This window comes from Anolis carolinensis, chromosome 1 (genome assembly GCF_035594765.1).
Source record: "Anolis carolinensis isolate JA03-04 chromosome 1, rAnoCar3.1.pri, whole genome shotgun sequence".
NCBI classification, from domain to species: Eukaryota; Metazoa; Chordata; class Lepidosauria; order Squamata; family Dactyloidae; genus Anolis; species Anolis carolinensis.
The window spans coordinates 212,349,964-212,366,747 of NC_085841.1; the positions used below are offsets into that span (position 1 = coordinate 212,349,964).

At 39.2% G+C, this 16,784-nt stretch overlaps 1 protein-coding gene across 2 annotated transcripts in view; it reads left to right on the top strand.

The window, feature by feature from the left end:
* Positions 1-16,784, top strand: part of abcb11 (ATP binding cassette subfamily B member 11) — a 168,147-nt gene that overhangs the window by 94,540 nt on the left and 56,823 nt on the right. For both annotated transcript variants that reach the window (XM_062964889.1, XM_062964885.1), the window contains exons 7-11: positions 214-301; positions 6,573-6,706; positions 9,299-9,470; positions 11,298-11,422; positions 14,154-14,328. In XM_062964889.1, coding sequence (XP_062820959.1) covers positions 214-301; positions 6,573-6,706; positions 9,299-9,470; positions 11,298-11,422; positions 14,154-14,328 — 694 coding nt within the window. The remainder of the gene's footprint in view (positions 1-213; positions 302-6,572; positions 6,707-9,298; positions 9,471-11,297; positions 11,423-14,153; positions 14,329-16,784) is intronic.

Consider the following 16,784-nt stretch of genomic DNA (forward strand, 5'->3'; position numbering starts at 1 on the left):
CCAGAACGTTGGATAAGTGAGACTCTACTATAATTGTAGCTTGTTACAGAGGGTCAATGGTTCAATCCATACTGTACTGTTATATCACTTTTAATCACAGTGGCTCCTCTGGAATCCTGAGCTTTTTAGTCTAGAGATTTAGCATTTTCTAGTGTTGTTAACTCATTTGGGAAGATTTTACAATACTATTAATTTCCCTTTCCTTTTAAATAGGTTGCTGGATATTGAAACAGAAATGACCTATTTTGCAAGTTACTATGCAGGAATCGGCTGTACCGTCCTTGTGCTTGGATATCTTCAAGTTAGTATTTAAATTATTTAGCAGCCATTTTTCCTGTATATTATATGATCAGTTAAAATTGATTTACAAATCACAGCTAATTTTTGCAATATACAAATCATTATCTCCGCATTTGGCTTAGAAGATAAGTAGGTATTCATGTCAAAACAATGTTTGATTCGCTTAACTAAAATAATAGAACCTTTTTGGCAGTAGATTTACAAGCCTGTCCTGGCCACAAACAGGGCACACGTGTATAAAGCATTCTCATAGATTTAGCAGAGCTGTGCTTTCCTCCTTCCCTTTCTAGACAAATGGATATAGCAGTAAAAATAAACAACGCCCCAGAAAACAATTAAAGGAAACAAGAGATCTATTATTAGTGCCTCCTCTGTTGTTATTCAGCTCCACTCCATGCCTTCATGCAAGCTATGTGCAATGACATGCCCATGGAGGTTGATCAATATGTACTAGGTGGAGAGGGGGATTAAACCAACATTTAGTAAGTTATTAACTAGCAAAAGTTCTTGGCTTCACACAAGTTCATAAAAGGTTTAATGTAGTATTCCAAAGCCTTCAAGAAAATTACACAGCTCTCAGGGTTGAACACATTATGCCCATCCTGACAGAGGCGCTTAAATTCAGCTTGAAGTCAGCTTGAGGTCTGAGTGACTAGAAAACATTTTTCCCAATGCAAACTCCAAAGTGAATCCAACCACAAACAGCGTGATTAAAAAAACGCACCAGAAATTCCAATTCAAGCCATATAATCAGCTGAATCCCTCCTGGATATAAAACAAATGCCAAATGTAGAGCACTCATTTAAACAAAAGTAAGAAACCAGTTCAAAGTAAAAAAAAAGCAGCTACACAGTCCAGCCAGAAGGTAAAATAAATGCTCCCCCCCCCCCCCACGCACACACACACACAAACTCAACAAGGAAAGCTGGCAACACTCGATTTTACTGCCTTGGCTGAGCTGTGAGGCAAGCATTGGGAAACTGCTTTTGTAAGGCAGTAAAAAAAATCACCCTGGGTTTCACTGATGCAAAGTTAATGTGGACTCTCTTTCATCTTCTTGCCGGTTTGTGAGATACCTGCATAGGCACTCTAAAGTGAACTAGATTTTTTAGATCCACATTCTGACTCAGATTAAATGGCTGTGAGGAAGTGTCCTTAGTGAAGCCATGGCTACTTACATCCCCAACTGATGCAATTCAATCATGTAGCCCCATGAGAAAGATGTCTAGCCATTCCATAAGCAGGTGGGAAGTGCAACTCAATAACTCTGTCTCTTAGTGTGCAGCTACACCAGGCATGGGCAAACTACCAACTGTTAGGAATTGTGGGAGTTGAAGTCCAAAACACCTGGAGGGCTGAAGTTTGCCTATGCCTGGTCTACACTATAGAAATAATGCAGTTTAACATCATTTTAACTGTCATGGCTCAATACTATGGAATCATATGAGCTGTAGTTTAGTGAGACATCAGGACTATTTGACAGAGAAGGCAAAAGACCTTGCTAAACTACAACTACCAGAATTTACTAGCATTGAGCCATGGCAGTTAAAATGGTGTTAAACCGCATTAATTTTACAGTGTACACTCTTAGTCGCTGTAACACTCCTAAGCGGCACGAACACTGGGAACCAACACAGAAGCCAATAACAATATAAATTCTTTATTAAAGCAATTAAAGTTCCAAATGAAAATAAGCAGTAAGGTAGAAGTAGCAATTGACCTTCCAGGAAAGATCAATTTTAGTCTAATAATATAAAGTCGTATGTCCAGTATTAGAGTTCAGTAATCCAAATCCGAAACACACTCAAACTCCATCTGAGTTTTGAGTGGGGAAAAGAGCAAGGAGCAAGAAGAGTCCTTTAGAGAAATGTTCCAAACAGGGATTCAAGGCAAGGCAAACTGGAAGTTCAGGAGCTAAAACGCAGTCCCAGCATGGCAAGAAGGTAAACCAACACCCGGTCTACTCCAGAGTAAGTGCACCATCAGGCCGCTTGGAAAATCAGGAACAAGAGACCACGATGCTTTTTCATCAAAAGTTAAGTTGACACCACACAGAAGATTCTCAGCGCACAACTTTTAATGAAATTCATAGCTCCCCAAAACAGGTGTTAAACTCCCCAAAACTTCCCAAGAGAACTGAGCCTCCAAAACATCATGCCAGGTGCCTGCCTCCCTAATTCTTCCCAAGAGAACTGGGTTCAGCCACAATTGCCTCGCTCTGCTAATCTGGCACTTCTTCGTAAACTTTGCCTTTGAGAGCGATCTGCTTTCAAGAAAGCCCTTCTATCAAACAGTAACCCCTCCAGAGAGCCGGGAAGAGCCTGCACCTTCTCAAGGGCGTCCCTAATTGGCTCTGGCACGGAAATGTCAACAGGAGGCATCTGGAAAGGAATTGAATCTTGCTCACTTGGGAAAAAACCCAAGTCCTCTTCAGTTTGGTCAGCAATGGCTGAGGGGTCAGGGGCCAAAGGTGTCTGAGACATCACAGTCACCTCCCTGCTGGCTTCAGATGATAATGACTGTAAATCTATGTGCAGGTCAGAGAATTCTGCCACCTAGGGAGTGAAGGTGATACTACCAGTTAAAAAAACATTAAAGTAAGCCAAAATGAAACAAATCTAATAAAACTATCACAAAGTTTGTTACTTAAAGCTAATTGCGTAAAGAGAAACAAAAATGGGTCCATTTTAATCTCTACAAGAGAAGGGTTCCACAATAGAAGTCCTGCCATCTGAATGGCCTTGTCTTGGGATCTTATGTTCTTCTCATTTCTTCTAAATTCTTCCAGATCTATGAAGCCAGTAGAAGGTAGGAAAGGCAGGGCTCTGTGGAATCTATGAGAATCTTCTATTAATAGGGTCTGAAATCATGATGTGCTTACTGAATTGGATCCCATAATTTTTGTGCTGCTGTCTCATAGTGGCATACTATATATGAGTCTCTCTCTTTCTCTTTCTTAGTATCCTTGCGTAACTGATGTTTTGCTCCCATGCCTCATGATGTGTGAAACATACAAACAGGCAATTTGTGTGAATCTCCCTTTAATCATACATACACAGGAGAGATTTCCAAACTGGATGCCTGCTGGTATACTAATATCAGTTTTATTAATGGCGCTCAAGAATACCTGAAAAACAATTTACCTCCCAGTGTTCAGCATCCTTTGCAATACACAAAAGCCAGGGCATGTTGTGGTGTCCTGGGGAGCACTATGCTCAAACTGAATTTGCTTCAGAGTCCCCTGCTAAATGCAGTACTTCCAGCACCAGTAATCTGATGTGAAAGTTGTTCCTTTGAGGCAGAAAAACCTGGAAACCACAATCTAATAGAATAGAAGACTAAAGTAACTAAGGTAATAGATTACCTGACAACCATTTCAGCACATAATGTTCTCTGTACCATACGGCGCTCCATGCAGTCATGCTGGCCACATGACCTTGGAGGTGTCTATGGACAACGGCGGCTCTTCGGCTTAGAAATGGAGATGAGCACCAACCCCCAGAGTCAGACACGACTGGACTTAACGTCAGGGGAAACCTTTACCTTTTTTACCATATACGTTCTATTTAATTCCAATATAACATCCTGAGCCCCATAATATAACTCTGAATCCCTCCAATCTCATCTGATTTTGAATGCTCGGTTAAGCAAGATCAGGTCTACTTAGAATTTGGATTTGAGACAACCAGGCAACCACAGGCATCTTCAGGTAGAGCTATATAAAACAATCCTTTCTATAAACTCTGTACAGCTATGGCTGCTGCTAGAGGTGATAGCACTGGAATGCTGAACAAGGTGGACCAAGCATCTGATGCAGGCGACATCTACATCACAATCAATGGCTTCCTTCTTGCGGGCCATGGGATATCATGTTCGGACATCAACATATTTATTATTTATTTATTTACAGTATTTATATTCCGTCCTTCTCACCCCGAAGGGGACTCAGGGCAGATCACATTATATACATATAGGGCGAACATTCAATGCACATATACACATAGAACCGAGACAGAGACAGACGCAGAGGCAATTTAACCTTCTCCTGAGGGGATGTTTGATTCTTGGCCACAGGGGGGAGCAGCTGCTTCATCATCCACTCTGACGGCACTTCCTCACATTCCAACGTTGTAAATCAGCATATGTTGCCATAATGACCATTCATTCTTTGACCGTTCATTTTGCCCTGCCTTGCATATGGCAGGTGACATGGAGGAAGAATCATCCAATTTCCCTGCACTTATAATCACAGTAAAGGGTAACGGTAACACTGTCCATCTGGACATGGGACCAGGCCAAAACAGACCTAACTCTTCTACACAGCTGTATAAAATCACATTATCTGCAACTGGATTATATGGCAGTGTAGATTAAGATAATCCCGTTCAAATCAGATAATGTGGATTATCTGATATGTTAACTTGGATTATCTGGCAGTGAAGAAGGGGCCCTAGATGGCCATAAAGTCCTGGGATACTCTGTAGTTATTATTATTATTATTATTATTATTATTATTATTATTATTATTATTTTATTATGACACAGCAAACAAGATAGACATGCTGGATTTCATATCACAAAATCACAAGTCGAACACTTCCCAAGTGTCTAGGACTGTGTGATGTATTTTCGGATGATGCGTGCAGATCCCAGTAGGGTGGCCTTTTGCAGTTGGTAGATCGTGATTTTGTCAATGTCTATTGTTTCCAAATGCCGGCTGAGATCTTTTGGCACAGCACCCAATGCGCCGATCACCACCTGCACTGGTTTCTGCCAGAGTCTTTGAAGTTCAATCTTGAGGTCCTGATAGCAGCTGAATTTTTCCTGTTGTTTTTCGTCAATGCAACTGTCACCTGGGATGGCAACATCAATGATCCAAACCTTTTTCTTTTCCACAACTGTGATGTCTGGTGTGTGGTGTTCCAGAACTTTGTCAGTCTGGATTCGGAAGTCCCACAGTATCTTTGCGTGCTCATTTTCCAATACTTTTGCAGGTTTGTGATCCCACCAGTTCTTTGCTGCTGGGAGGTGGTACTTGAGGCATAAGTTCCAATGAATCATTTTGGCCACATAGTTGTGCCTCTGTTTGTAGTCTGTCTGTGCAATTTTCTTACAGCAGCTGAGGATATGATCCTTGACGTGGTGGTGGGGGCTTAACCATTCCGAGGACGCTGAGGGCTGTGCTGGCGGTAGTGTAACTACCGGCAGGTCCAACCAAGCCAGAGAGGCCTCAGCTGAGGAGCACAACCAAGAGCACCTAACCCATTAGCATTATGGAGAATCAAACCAAAACAAAGTCTATACTGGCTCGGTCGTCACCCAGGATAAAAAGGACCGCGGTGGATGCTGCTGATTCTGGACATCCATCGACAAGTGAGCTACGGAATCATCAAAACCCAAATAAACAGTCACAGAAGCGGCAAAAATATACAATGCCAGAAAACCACACTATTATTATTATTATTATTATTATTATTATTATTATTATTATTATTATTATTACATCGCTTCTACCCTGCCCTTCTCACCCATCAGGGGTCTCAGGGCGGCTTACAATATAAACATACACATCAAAAAACAGTTTACATCAGATTTTAAAATCCATTGAGATTAAAAATTACAATAAAATTAAGAGTATACATTAAAAAATATACATAACTATACATTTAAATATACAATTAAGGCACTTTTCATGTTTCCAGCCAATACCAACATATGCCTGACTTTGCCTTAAATTGGGCAAAGTCAGATTAAACTCAGAAATTTTGGAAAACTCACCAGAAGTTGCTGTGCATTGTAGAAACTGAGGCCCCTTCCACACTGAACTGGATTATATGGCAATGTGGACTCAGATAACCGAGTTCAAAGCAGATATTGTGGATTATCTGCTTTAATATTCTGGGTTATGGCTGTGTGGAAGAGCCCTAAAGCAATGGATTCACTTTGAGTCTGGGTTTTTGGGGCAATGAAGACAAGGCTTCAGTATCAGTTAGCTGTTTGAATTTCCATATTCCTCATTATAGCTAGGCAATGTCTTGAGTATAACTGTTTTTGCCAATGTAATATTACCAAAGCTCAATTCATCAAGCATGATAATAAAGGAAGACATGAAATAGGGCCAAGTATTCTTGGAAACTAGAACATGTTCCATTTAGCTGGCTGTGTTGCCATACTTTACATTATAGTCTAGCATAATGTCTAGAAGATTGTTTTTCATGCATTCATGATACATGTACACAAACAGTCATTTCCTATGCTTGCTTTTTAACCAGATCTGCTTTTGGGTAATGTCGGCTGCTCGACAGACACAACAAATCAGAAAAACCTATTTCAGGAAAGTAATGAGGATGGATATAGGCTGGTTTGATTGTACATCAGTGGGAGAACTCAATACACGAATTTCTGAGTGAGTAACCTGGTAATCTGTGGGTATAAGTGTGTGCCAGCATATTTTTAAGGCTTCATATGCTAATGAGTAGCCTTTGTAAGGTAGGGGCGGCGGGGACTTAGTCAGTTTTTGACTCTGCCAAATGCATTGCCAAATTGGCTGCTAGACAGCTGGGAGTTTGTTCATAGTACTACTGAAGATGGCATTGTGTAGCTTCTGCTAGTAAGACTAACAATGCCATCAAGGAAACATTCAGTAGATGCATTACTACCTAATGTTACCGTGTATTGAACTGCTTTTTCTGTCAGTTTGTTGAAAAACATGATGTTTTGCTGCTTAATTTGTAAAATCATAATGTAATTTGGAGCCCCAGTGGCGAAGTGCGTTAAAGCACTGAGCTGGAGACTGAAAGGTCCCAGGTTCAAACCCCGGGAGCGGCGTGAGCAGCCGCTGTTAGCTCCAGCTCCTGCCAACCTAGCAGTTCGAAAACATGCCAATGTGAGTAGATCAATAGGTACCGCTCCGGCGGGAAGGTAACGGTGCTCCATGCAGTCATGCCAGCCACATGACCTTGGAGGTGTCTACGGACAACGCTGACTGGACTTAACATCAGGGGAAAACCTTTACCTTTAAGGCAACTCTATCATGATATTTTCTTGGCAAGATTTGTTCAGAGGGAGATTTGACTGGACTTAACGTCAGGGGAAACCTTTAACTTTTTTACCTAACGTTATCGTGTATTGAACTGCTTTTTCTGTCAATGATGTTTTGCTGCTTAATTTGTAAAATCATAATGTACTTTGATGTTTAATAGGCTTTTACTAAACACGTTGGGGTTGGGGGTAGGTGTGGAGTGCTATTTGCTCTCGTCTTCAGACAGCAAAACATCTTGGGATTGCCTTGGTTGTCTCTCTTTAAGGCCTCCTGGTTCCTGATGCCTGCATTACTTTGCATGTAGGCTCAAGAGGTCATGAAAACACCATAATAGACTCATCAGTATGCAAAGAGATCTTGTAGTACCTTAGAGACTGACAGAGAGAACAAAATCAGTGGCATAATAGGTTCATAAACATGATAAACGCTGACACCATTCTGGTAAGGCAGGCCAGAATCTCACAGATCATAATATAGGCATGTTGTTTGGATTTTCTCCATCTAGCTTTCTCAGACTAAATTGCCACTGACATACCCTGCTATTTTTTAAATGATGAACACTAGACATATGGAGCCAAGCAATATCTGAATGAGGCAAAAGATATTAATGAGGAAGAACACTGGGGCGATGCAACCACCAAAGACGCAGGGAGATGTTTACTTTTGCTTTAAAGGGTAGCGTAACTTGGCTTAGAATGTATTTAACAGAGGCTTGGATGTTGAAAAACAGTAACAAGATTATTCAGGTACATACGTTAGCGGTTTCAATGTTGCTTCTCACTTAGAGGTACACTTCTTCAACAATTACAATGATAACGTGACAATACAACTCTCAAAAGAATTATTTCTTCCCTTGAGCAGTTTAAACTTTTTTTTTCTTCCAACTGATGTTCTTAATTCAATTGATCACTACAGATCCAACTGGGATTTCTTTCCCTTTATCACTCAAATAAGTCACTTGACCTGTTTAAAATGACTCAAACTAGAAATCTGAACTTCCCTGGTTCTCACTATCTTAGAACCAGTCTTCCCTGTGATTCCCTGATCACAGACTGACTCTATTTTCAATATCTGCTCTCTCTTACCAAATGGCAGTTGGCTCTGCCTACTTTTCTATGGCAACCTGCCTCAGAATGCTGAGCTAACTACCATCCCCCATGCACTGATAGCTCTAATACTTACCCATTCCAAACATATACCTATAATTAAACGTAACAACTGTAAACCAAAATTTACACTTCACCACAAACACACATGCTAAGGTTGGATACAGCAGTTTGCCTTGACCTTAGCCTTCTGGGAAGGGCAAATCTTCAACACCATTCTTTTTTCCTACCTCTGCTAAGTTAATTGAGTTAAACTACTCTGGCACTTTGAGAGTTCCAGTAGCTGAAGTAAGATGATGATAGAGGGCAGGGGACAGAAACTGGGGCATCTGAATTTCCAGATTAGGCCAATTGGAAATTATGTACCTGGCCAGTGGCCAGCCTTTTTTCACAAATGGGTGGTGTCTGATCAGCATGTCTTGTTGATGCTAAGAATCCATGCATGTACTTTTCCCTCTCTGTTTGCTCATCAAGCACCGTGGCCAAAATGTGATGCAACTAGTCCTAAAGAGAAAATTGGAAAATGGGATGGTAGTGAAGGAGAAATGTAAACACAGATTTGATGTCAGAAAAATCTTTGCCTCTTAGAGACAGCTTGGAAAATACACATTTTGGACTACAGCTCAGCATCCTTCAGCCTATATGTCCAATAATCATGTTTGCTAAGGGGTTCTGGGAACTGTAGTCCGAAAAACAAATGTTTCCAAGCTCTTCTAAGCAGGAAAACTTATCTGAACTTATGAAATGGTTGCATTAAAAATGAAAATGAGAGACAAATTACTCTCATCAAGATCTTGCTTGTACATGAAGAAAATGTATCTTCTGCTTCAACTTTTCTTGTTCTCCACAGTGACGTTAATAAAATAAATGATGCTATTGCTGATCAAGTAGCAATCTTTATCCAGCGCTTTACCACCTTTGTTTGTGGGTTCCTGTTAGGATTTGTCAGAGGCTGGAAGCTGACCTTGGTTATAATTGCAGTGAGTCCACTGCTTGGGATTGGAGCTGCCTTCATGGGTCTGGTGAGGAACAATGCCATTCATGTCTAAGCAAGGTTGCCTGGGGTAGAAGTGATTTTGACACTGAGCATGAGGGGAAAATTTCCAAGGTTCAGAAAATGACTCCATGGAGCCCTCCCAAGCTACTTAATACAAGATTAAAAGAAATATATTCACAACCATTTTCCAGCATTTCTCAACAGTGCTCCCTATAGTTCTTTAATCAAGCTGATAACTGGACCTCAGGGACAGCAATTAATTTTTCCATTCACTAGTTTTAATTCTGTGAGACACTTTGAGTCTCATTTAAGAGAAGAAAATAGGGCAGGACTGCTACTACTACTACTACTACTACTACTACTACTACTACTACTAGAGCAGGCACACTAACGCCATGTCCAGCATTTTGTAAACTGACATTTTGTGGTGCAGCAGGTTAAACCACTAAGCTGCAGAATTTACTGACTGGAAGGTCGGTGGTTTGAATCCACGGGACAGGCTGAGCTCCCACTGTTAGCCCCAGTTTCTGCCAACCTAGCAGTTCAAAAACATGCAAATGTGAAAAGATCAATAAGTACCCGCTTTGGCGGGAAGGTAACAGCACTCTATGTAGTCATGCCGGCCACATGACCTATAGACAATTCCAGCTCTTCGGCTTAGAAATGTAGATGAGAACCAATCCCCAGAATCGAACATGACTGGAATTAATGTCAGGGGAAAACCTTTACATTTACTGAAACTGGAAATGACTTGAAGAGACACGACAACAGATTTGACTTGTGTATTTATACAACACTAACATTTTAAATGTCTTGTCCTTTAGCAATGTAGATCGATAAGAATTGCCTCGAGACATTTAGTTGCCTGAGTCAAAGAACAAAGTGGCAGTTCTGTCTTCCTTGTTACATGTGTCACTATAACAATATAATAATATATAATAATCATATTATGCTATACTAATATAATATATTGTATATGCATATAATATTAATAATATTATAATGTAAAACAATATAATAATAATACACTATTATAATGGTGGATTTATATTATATGTAATATTACTAATAACATTACAATATAGGGTTATAGTACAATATAGTAATACATAATGCTTATATTGGGCTATACGAATAATATAATATATTGTATGTACACATGGCTTGTAAGCTGCCCTGAGTCTCCTTCGGGGTGAGAAGGGCAGGATATAAATGTCACTAATAAAATAAATAAATAAATGTATAAGAACTCAAATGATTTAGAGGGTATTTACACTGCAGTTTGGCACCACTTTAGCTGCTAAATGCTACTGGTATGGACTCCTGAGAGTTGTAATTTTGGCCTTCCCAGCTGGCGCCTCACCAAACTACAAGTTCCAGGATTCCATACCATTGAGCCATTCCAGTTAAAAATGGTTTCAAACTGCATAATGCCATAGTGTAGAAGCACCTCTAGTCTGACAGTTTTATCTTGCTTCTATTTTGGGGAAGATTCTGCCATTTCAGGAGCCAGTAGAGTAGCTTAGGAAGGGGCAGGCCACAGTGGTTTACAATAGCTCTGCTTTCCAACATCTCATCTATATCTCCCAACCCAAAACTTCTGTTGCTGAACAGGCTAAAATTACCTTCCAAAGTACATCGCTTGAAATTTGTGCTGTCTTATTTGAACCGGCTAGCATATAAGATTAGAAATTGGTTATGTAAGCTGATAACAGTGATAGTAAGAGTTGTAGTAGTGATAATAAGATATAGAAATCTTTCTTTTAAAATGTATGTAATCTAATATAAACATAGATCTGCAGAGTGTAAAACTCTTTCTTGCCTCACTGACTCCTCTGATGGTTTCTTTTAGACTGTAGCAAAGATGACCGGTCTGGAATTAAAGGCTTATGCAAAAGCTGGTGCTGTGGCCGATGAAGTGCTTTCATCCATCAGAACAGTGGCTGCATTTGGAGGAGAAAGAAAAGAGGTTGAAAGGTTGGTTCATTTGTGAAGGCTGGTAGAGAGACTTCATCAAGGAAGATACCATATATACTCGAAGATAAGCCGAGTTTTTTAAATCTCTTTTTGGGGGCTGAAAAAGCCTCCCTCGGCTTATAATGGAGTCAAGGTCAAGCCAGCAGCGGAGCCTGGAGGCCACAGTATGTTTTCTTTTCCAAAAATTCCCCCCTCCACTTCTCTTCCCAGGCTGGAGTTATCTTATTTTTTTTAAGAGAGAGAGAGAGAGAGAAGGGAATGCTTTCAAAAGTGAAAGGAGAGTGTGAGAGAAACCCTTGCAAGCTAGGAAGAAGAAAAAGATTGCATGGGGGGAAGGGGAAGAAAAAGAGAGATTCTTGCAAATTTGCAGGATTCGTTACTATTAATATTATTATCATTACTACTACTACTACTACTACTACTATTGCAAGAACATTTGAGTCAAAAGGGAGGGAAGGGGGGAAAAGAGAGCAACAGAAGGTGTGTATTTCTTTTTATTCCTAAGGAAATAAAAACGAGGTGGGTTTTTTGGGAGGGGGAAAGAAGTTTTAAAAAACCTTTTCTGGCTACTTTTAAAGTTTGAAAAAGGGAGAAAGAAAAGAGGTGGGAAAGTGCAGGAGAAAAACTAGGCTTATACTCGAGTATATACAGTAATTCCAAATTATTACACTACATTTCAACTAGAGAAATTTGTCAAGAATAACAACTCTATTGCTTGGGTGCAAATCAAAAGAAGCAGAGTATTAGAAGATATTATGGCAAGTTTGTTTGTAGACAAAGAAAAGAAAAGAAAGAAAAGAAAAACTAGACAACCCTTTAACTGAGAGCTTGATTAATATATGTTTCAGATTTATTTATTTCGTGTCAAAAGCATTGCATAATAAATAAGTTTAAAAGTGATAAAATAAAGGAAATCACAAACAGCTAAATAGTTTTGGACCAAAAGCGGGCAACAGCAATCGCATTGTCTGTAGCTTTAAACAACTCCTCCTCTGTGCATGAGGCAGGGCATTGTAGGCAAGCATACATATGAGGAGTTGTTTGTTCAGCTCCACAGTCACACAAGATGGAAGATTCCTCCAGGTAGTGCCATCTTACAAGGTTGTCTTTTGGTTTGGATATGAAAGTACTTGCTCCATTTCCATCATCCCTCTGTCCATTCTTAGAACACTCATTTTTAAGCATAAAGATAAATATTGTCAAAATAAGGGGTGGGAGAAGAAAGGGGTTTATATAAGGAACAATTTATTTTAATCAAGAAAACCTATTCAAATGGAACAACTGAAAAATTAATCCATCTCGGTGGCAACTGGTACAATAAACACATTTCAGATAAATATAATCAGAAAAGAAGCCCCTCCTCCCAAGAGTGTATGCATTATTTGAATCCATTTGTGATGATAATTCAAAAGTATAGCAAATAATTCCGGAAGCAAAATTTAGAGCATTGAATTGATAGAGATGGGAATCAGATTGGGGTTTAGAAGAGAAAAGGAATACGGTAGAGTCTCACTTATCCAACACTTGCTTATCCAATGTTCTGGATTATCCAACACATTTTTGTAGTCAATATTTTCAATACATCGTGGTATTTTGGTGCTAAATTCATAAATACAGTAATTACTACATAGCATTACTGCGTATTGAAATACTTTTTCTGTCTAATTTGTTGTATAACATGATGTTTTGGTGCTTAATTTGTAAAATCATAACCTAATTTGATGTTTAATAGGCTTTTCCTTAATCCCTCCATATTATCCAACATATTCGCTTATCCAACGTTCTGCTGGCCCATTTATGTTGGATAAGTGAGACTCTACTGTAATGGAAATCAGTTTGGAAAACCCAAGCATATAAATCAATCTTAGCACAATCTCAAGGCAACACTCCTACTATGAGTCCCTTTCCCTGGAGATTCAGGGCCAGACCAGGAGGTTTGGAAACAAGGAATAGGAGGTGCTTCTCTCAAATATTTCCATTATACATTATATTGTGTCATTTTAATGGTGGTTTTTTTGGGGGACATCTTCATGATTAGCTGCCAATAACATTAATGTTTACTTTTAGTAAAATGTAATATTTTACATTCCTTGAATTCATTATGTTGAAGATGTTTTAGAAGACTATCCATTTTGGAGAACTTTAATAAACTGTTTACTGTACAATTATTCCATTGCATTAGCTGTGATGCATCTGTTCATTTTAAATTTAAACAGTTTATTGAGTCTCACTTATCCAACATAAACAGGCCAGCAGAATGTTGGATAAGCGAATATGTTGGATAATAAGGAGGCATTAAGGAAAAGCCTATTAAACATCAAATTAGGTTATGATTTCACATTAAGCACCAAAACATCATGTTTTACAACAAATTTGACAGAAAAAGTAGTTCAATACACAGTAATGCTATGTAGTAATTACTGTATTTACGAATTTAGCACCAAAATATCATGATGTATTGAAAACATTGACTACAAAAATGCGTTGGATAATCCAGAACGTTGGATAAGCGAGTGTTGGATAAGTGAGACTCTACTGTATGTTTTTCTCTTACAACTTTAAAGTTAATTTTCTTTGACAATTCAATGCCTTTGGTATTTATGCTTACACTTTCAGTTATAAATGGTATAGATTTTCTAGCCCTTCAAGTAGACCTTACTTTTATTATATCTTTATTTTGTTTTTATTTCAAACAAGTGTTTTTAATGCACCTTTTTTCCTTTTTCTCCAGATATGACAAAAACCTAGTGTTTGCTCAGAACTGGGGAATTAGAAAAGGGATAATAATGGGGTTTTTCACTGGTTACATCTGGTGTATCATTTTCCTGTGCTATGCGCTAGCCTTCTGGTATGGCTCAAAACTTGTCCTTGAAGAAGAGGAGTATTCACCTGGCACACTTTTACAGGTAATGTAAAAGCTTTCCTCATTCACCTTATCTCTCACTATAAATATGCATAATGATTAACTTAAACTAAACATCCTAACCTTATTCAGGAAGTCAAAAAATAATTATCTCAGGATTCTATAATGGTGTTAACAGCTTGTACAGGTTCTGTATTCCTTATCAAAAGTGTTTGGGGTGTTGACTTTTGGCTCTGTGTTTGCATATATGTATATACTGAGATAGAGATGGAACCTAAATCTAGACACAAAATTTATTTATGTTTCATATTCATCTTGTACATATTGCCTGAAGACAATTTTATACAATGTTTTAAAAAAATGCGTTAAACAGTTTGTATACATAGAACCATCAGAAAGCAAAGATGCCACTATTTCATCCACCCCTGTGAATTATTTCTGATTTTGGAGTACAGTGTTCCCTTGCTACTTTACGGTTCACTTATTGCGGATTCACTATTTCGCAGTTTTTCAATAAATTCAAAAAGACTATTATAAATCATAAAAAATTACAATTTACAGCCTAAGGAAGGGAGGAAGGAGAAGCCAAATGGAGAGAAAATGAGTCAAGTGGCAACGGGAGGGGAAGGAGGCGATTTATCAACACACAATTGGTTGATAAAGACTTAAAATAGTGTATAACTAATAAAATAATGTATAAATATTAAAATAAATACAGTGTCCCTACTTTGCGGATTTTCACTTTTTGCGGGTGGTCCTGAAATGTAACTCCCACGAAAAGTGAGGGAACACTGTATTTTGAATTTTGGAATTTCCAATAAGGAAGGCTTAACCTGTGTTGTTAACTTGTTTTTGATTGTATTTACAATTTTAATAAAAAGTTAAATAAAATAAAATAATTTCTATAAAATGAAAAAGTTTTTAAAAGAAATTGATTGCTGAAGGCTATACAGGTTTATGTGTTGGTCAATGTGTTGCTTTGAGTGAGTGTTTCCTTATTGGTTATTTTTGCAATTAAAATGATGGTTGACCTGTGTTGATAATATGCAATAGTAACTGACTTGTAGCGAACCCCTGGTGATGCAGTGGGTTATACTGCTGAGCTGCTGAACTTGCTGACTTCTTCTTCGTGTCAGGAGCAACTTGAGTTGCCTCTGGAGTGAGAGAATTGGCCGTCTGCAAGGACGTTGCCCAGGGGACACCCGGATGTTTTGATGTTTTACCATCCTTGTGGGAGGCTTCTCTCATGTCCCCGCATGGAGCTGGAGCTGATAGAGGGAGCTCATCCGCACTCTCCCTGGGTGGGATTCGAACCTGGCAGCTTTCAAGTCAGCAATCCAACCTTCAATTCACTTGCTGACTGAAAGGTCAGCAGTTCAAATCCAGGGTGCGGGGTGAGCTCCCACTGTTAGCCCCAGCTTCTGCCAACCTAGCAGTTTGAAAACATGCAAATGTGAGTAGATCAATAAGTACCACTCTGGCGGGAAGGTAATGGCGCTCCATGCAGTCATGCTGGCCATGTGACCTTGGAGGTGTTTACGGACAACACTGGTTCTTCGGCTTAGAAATTGAGATGAGCACCAACCCCCAGAGTTGGATACGACTATACTTAATGTTAGGGGGAAACCTTTACCTTTACCGACTTGTAACCTAAAAATTGGAGATGCAAAGTCCATTCACATACACAAAAGGGCTTTTCAGTTTCCTATATCCTGGTATAGTGTTCTCAAGGTTGAGAGAACTCCAGAATGGTGCGTAGTTTGGTGTAAGCAGTTTCATCTTGAATGTGGAATTTGGGGCATCATTGGTGAATTAAAATTATTTTCTGTTCAAGTTTTTGCGTTTATGCTGCTATCGCAGATAGAAAGTGACAGTAAATACATATTGAGGATTTGTGATTACATTGGTTGGAGTTTAAATTTCCACAAGTAGAGCCTCCATCAGAAGGCTGCAGCAAGATTCCAGTCGAACACACATGGCTTTCTCCAGGATAGTCCATTTCACTTGCTTTTACTTTCTCCGCCTCTTCATTGTCATTTAGTATTCCAATGGGCCATATTAAGTGGGAAGAGTCTGCTTCTCTATAATTATTTTTGGGTAAAGATTTTCAGTTTTCTCAAAACCTTGTGTCACTCTCCTCTTGTTGCATGGAGTGTGTCCTTTTGGCTACACAGCAGATCCTCCAGCATTTCAGATTAAACTGGGTCAAGTAACATCAGAGTGTAATCAAGATGGTAAATTATTATTGATGGAAAATTCAAGATAGGGGAAGCTGCAACAGTTTACTTTCTTAAGCCCCTTTCACATAGCTGGATAAAAAGCCACATTTTCTACTTTGAACTGGAATATATGGCAGTGTGCTGTCGCACCTGAGGCTATAACTCTTAGCGAAAGAGGCATGGATGTGACATCGTTCCCCAGGGGATTGCTTCTTGCCCTCCTTTAAGGAAACTGGAACTCCCAAGGACCAAAACACTGTAGATAACTCAAAAACTGGTT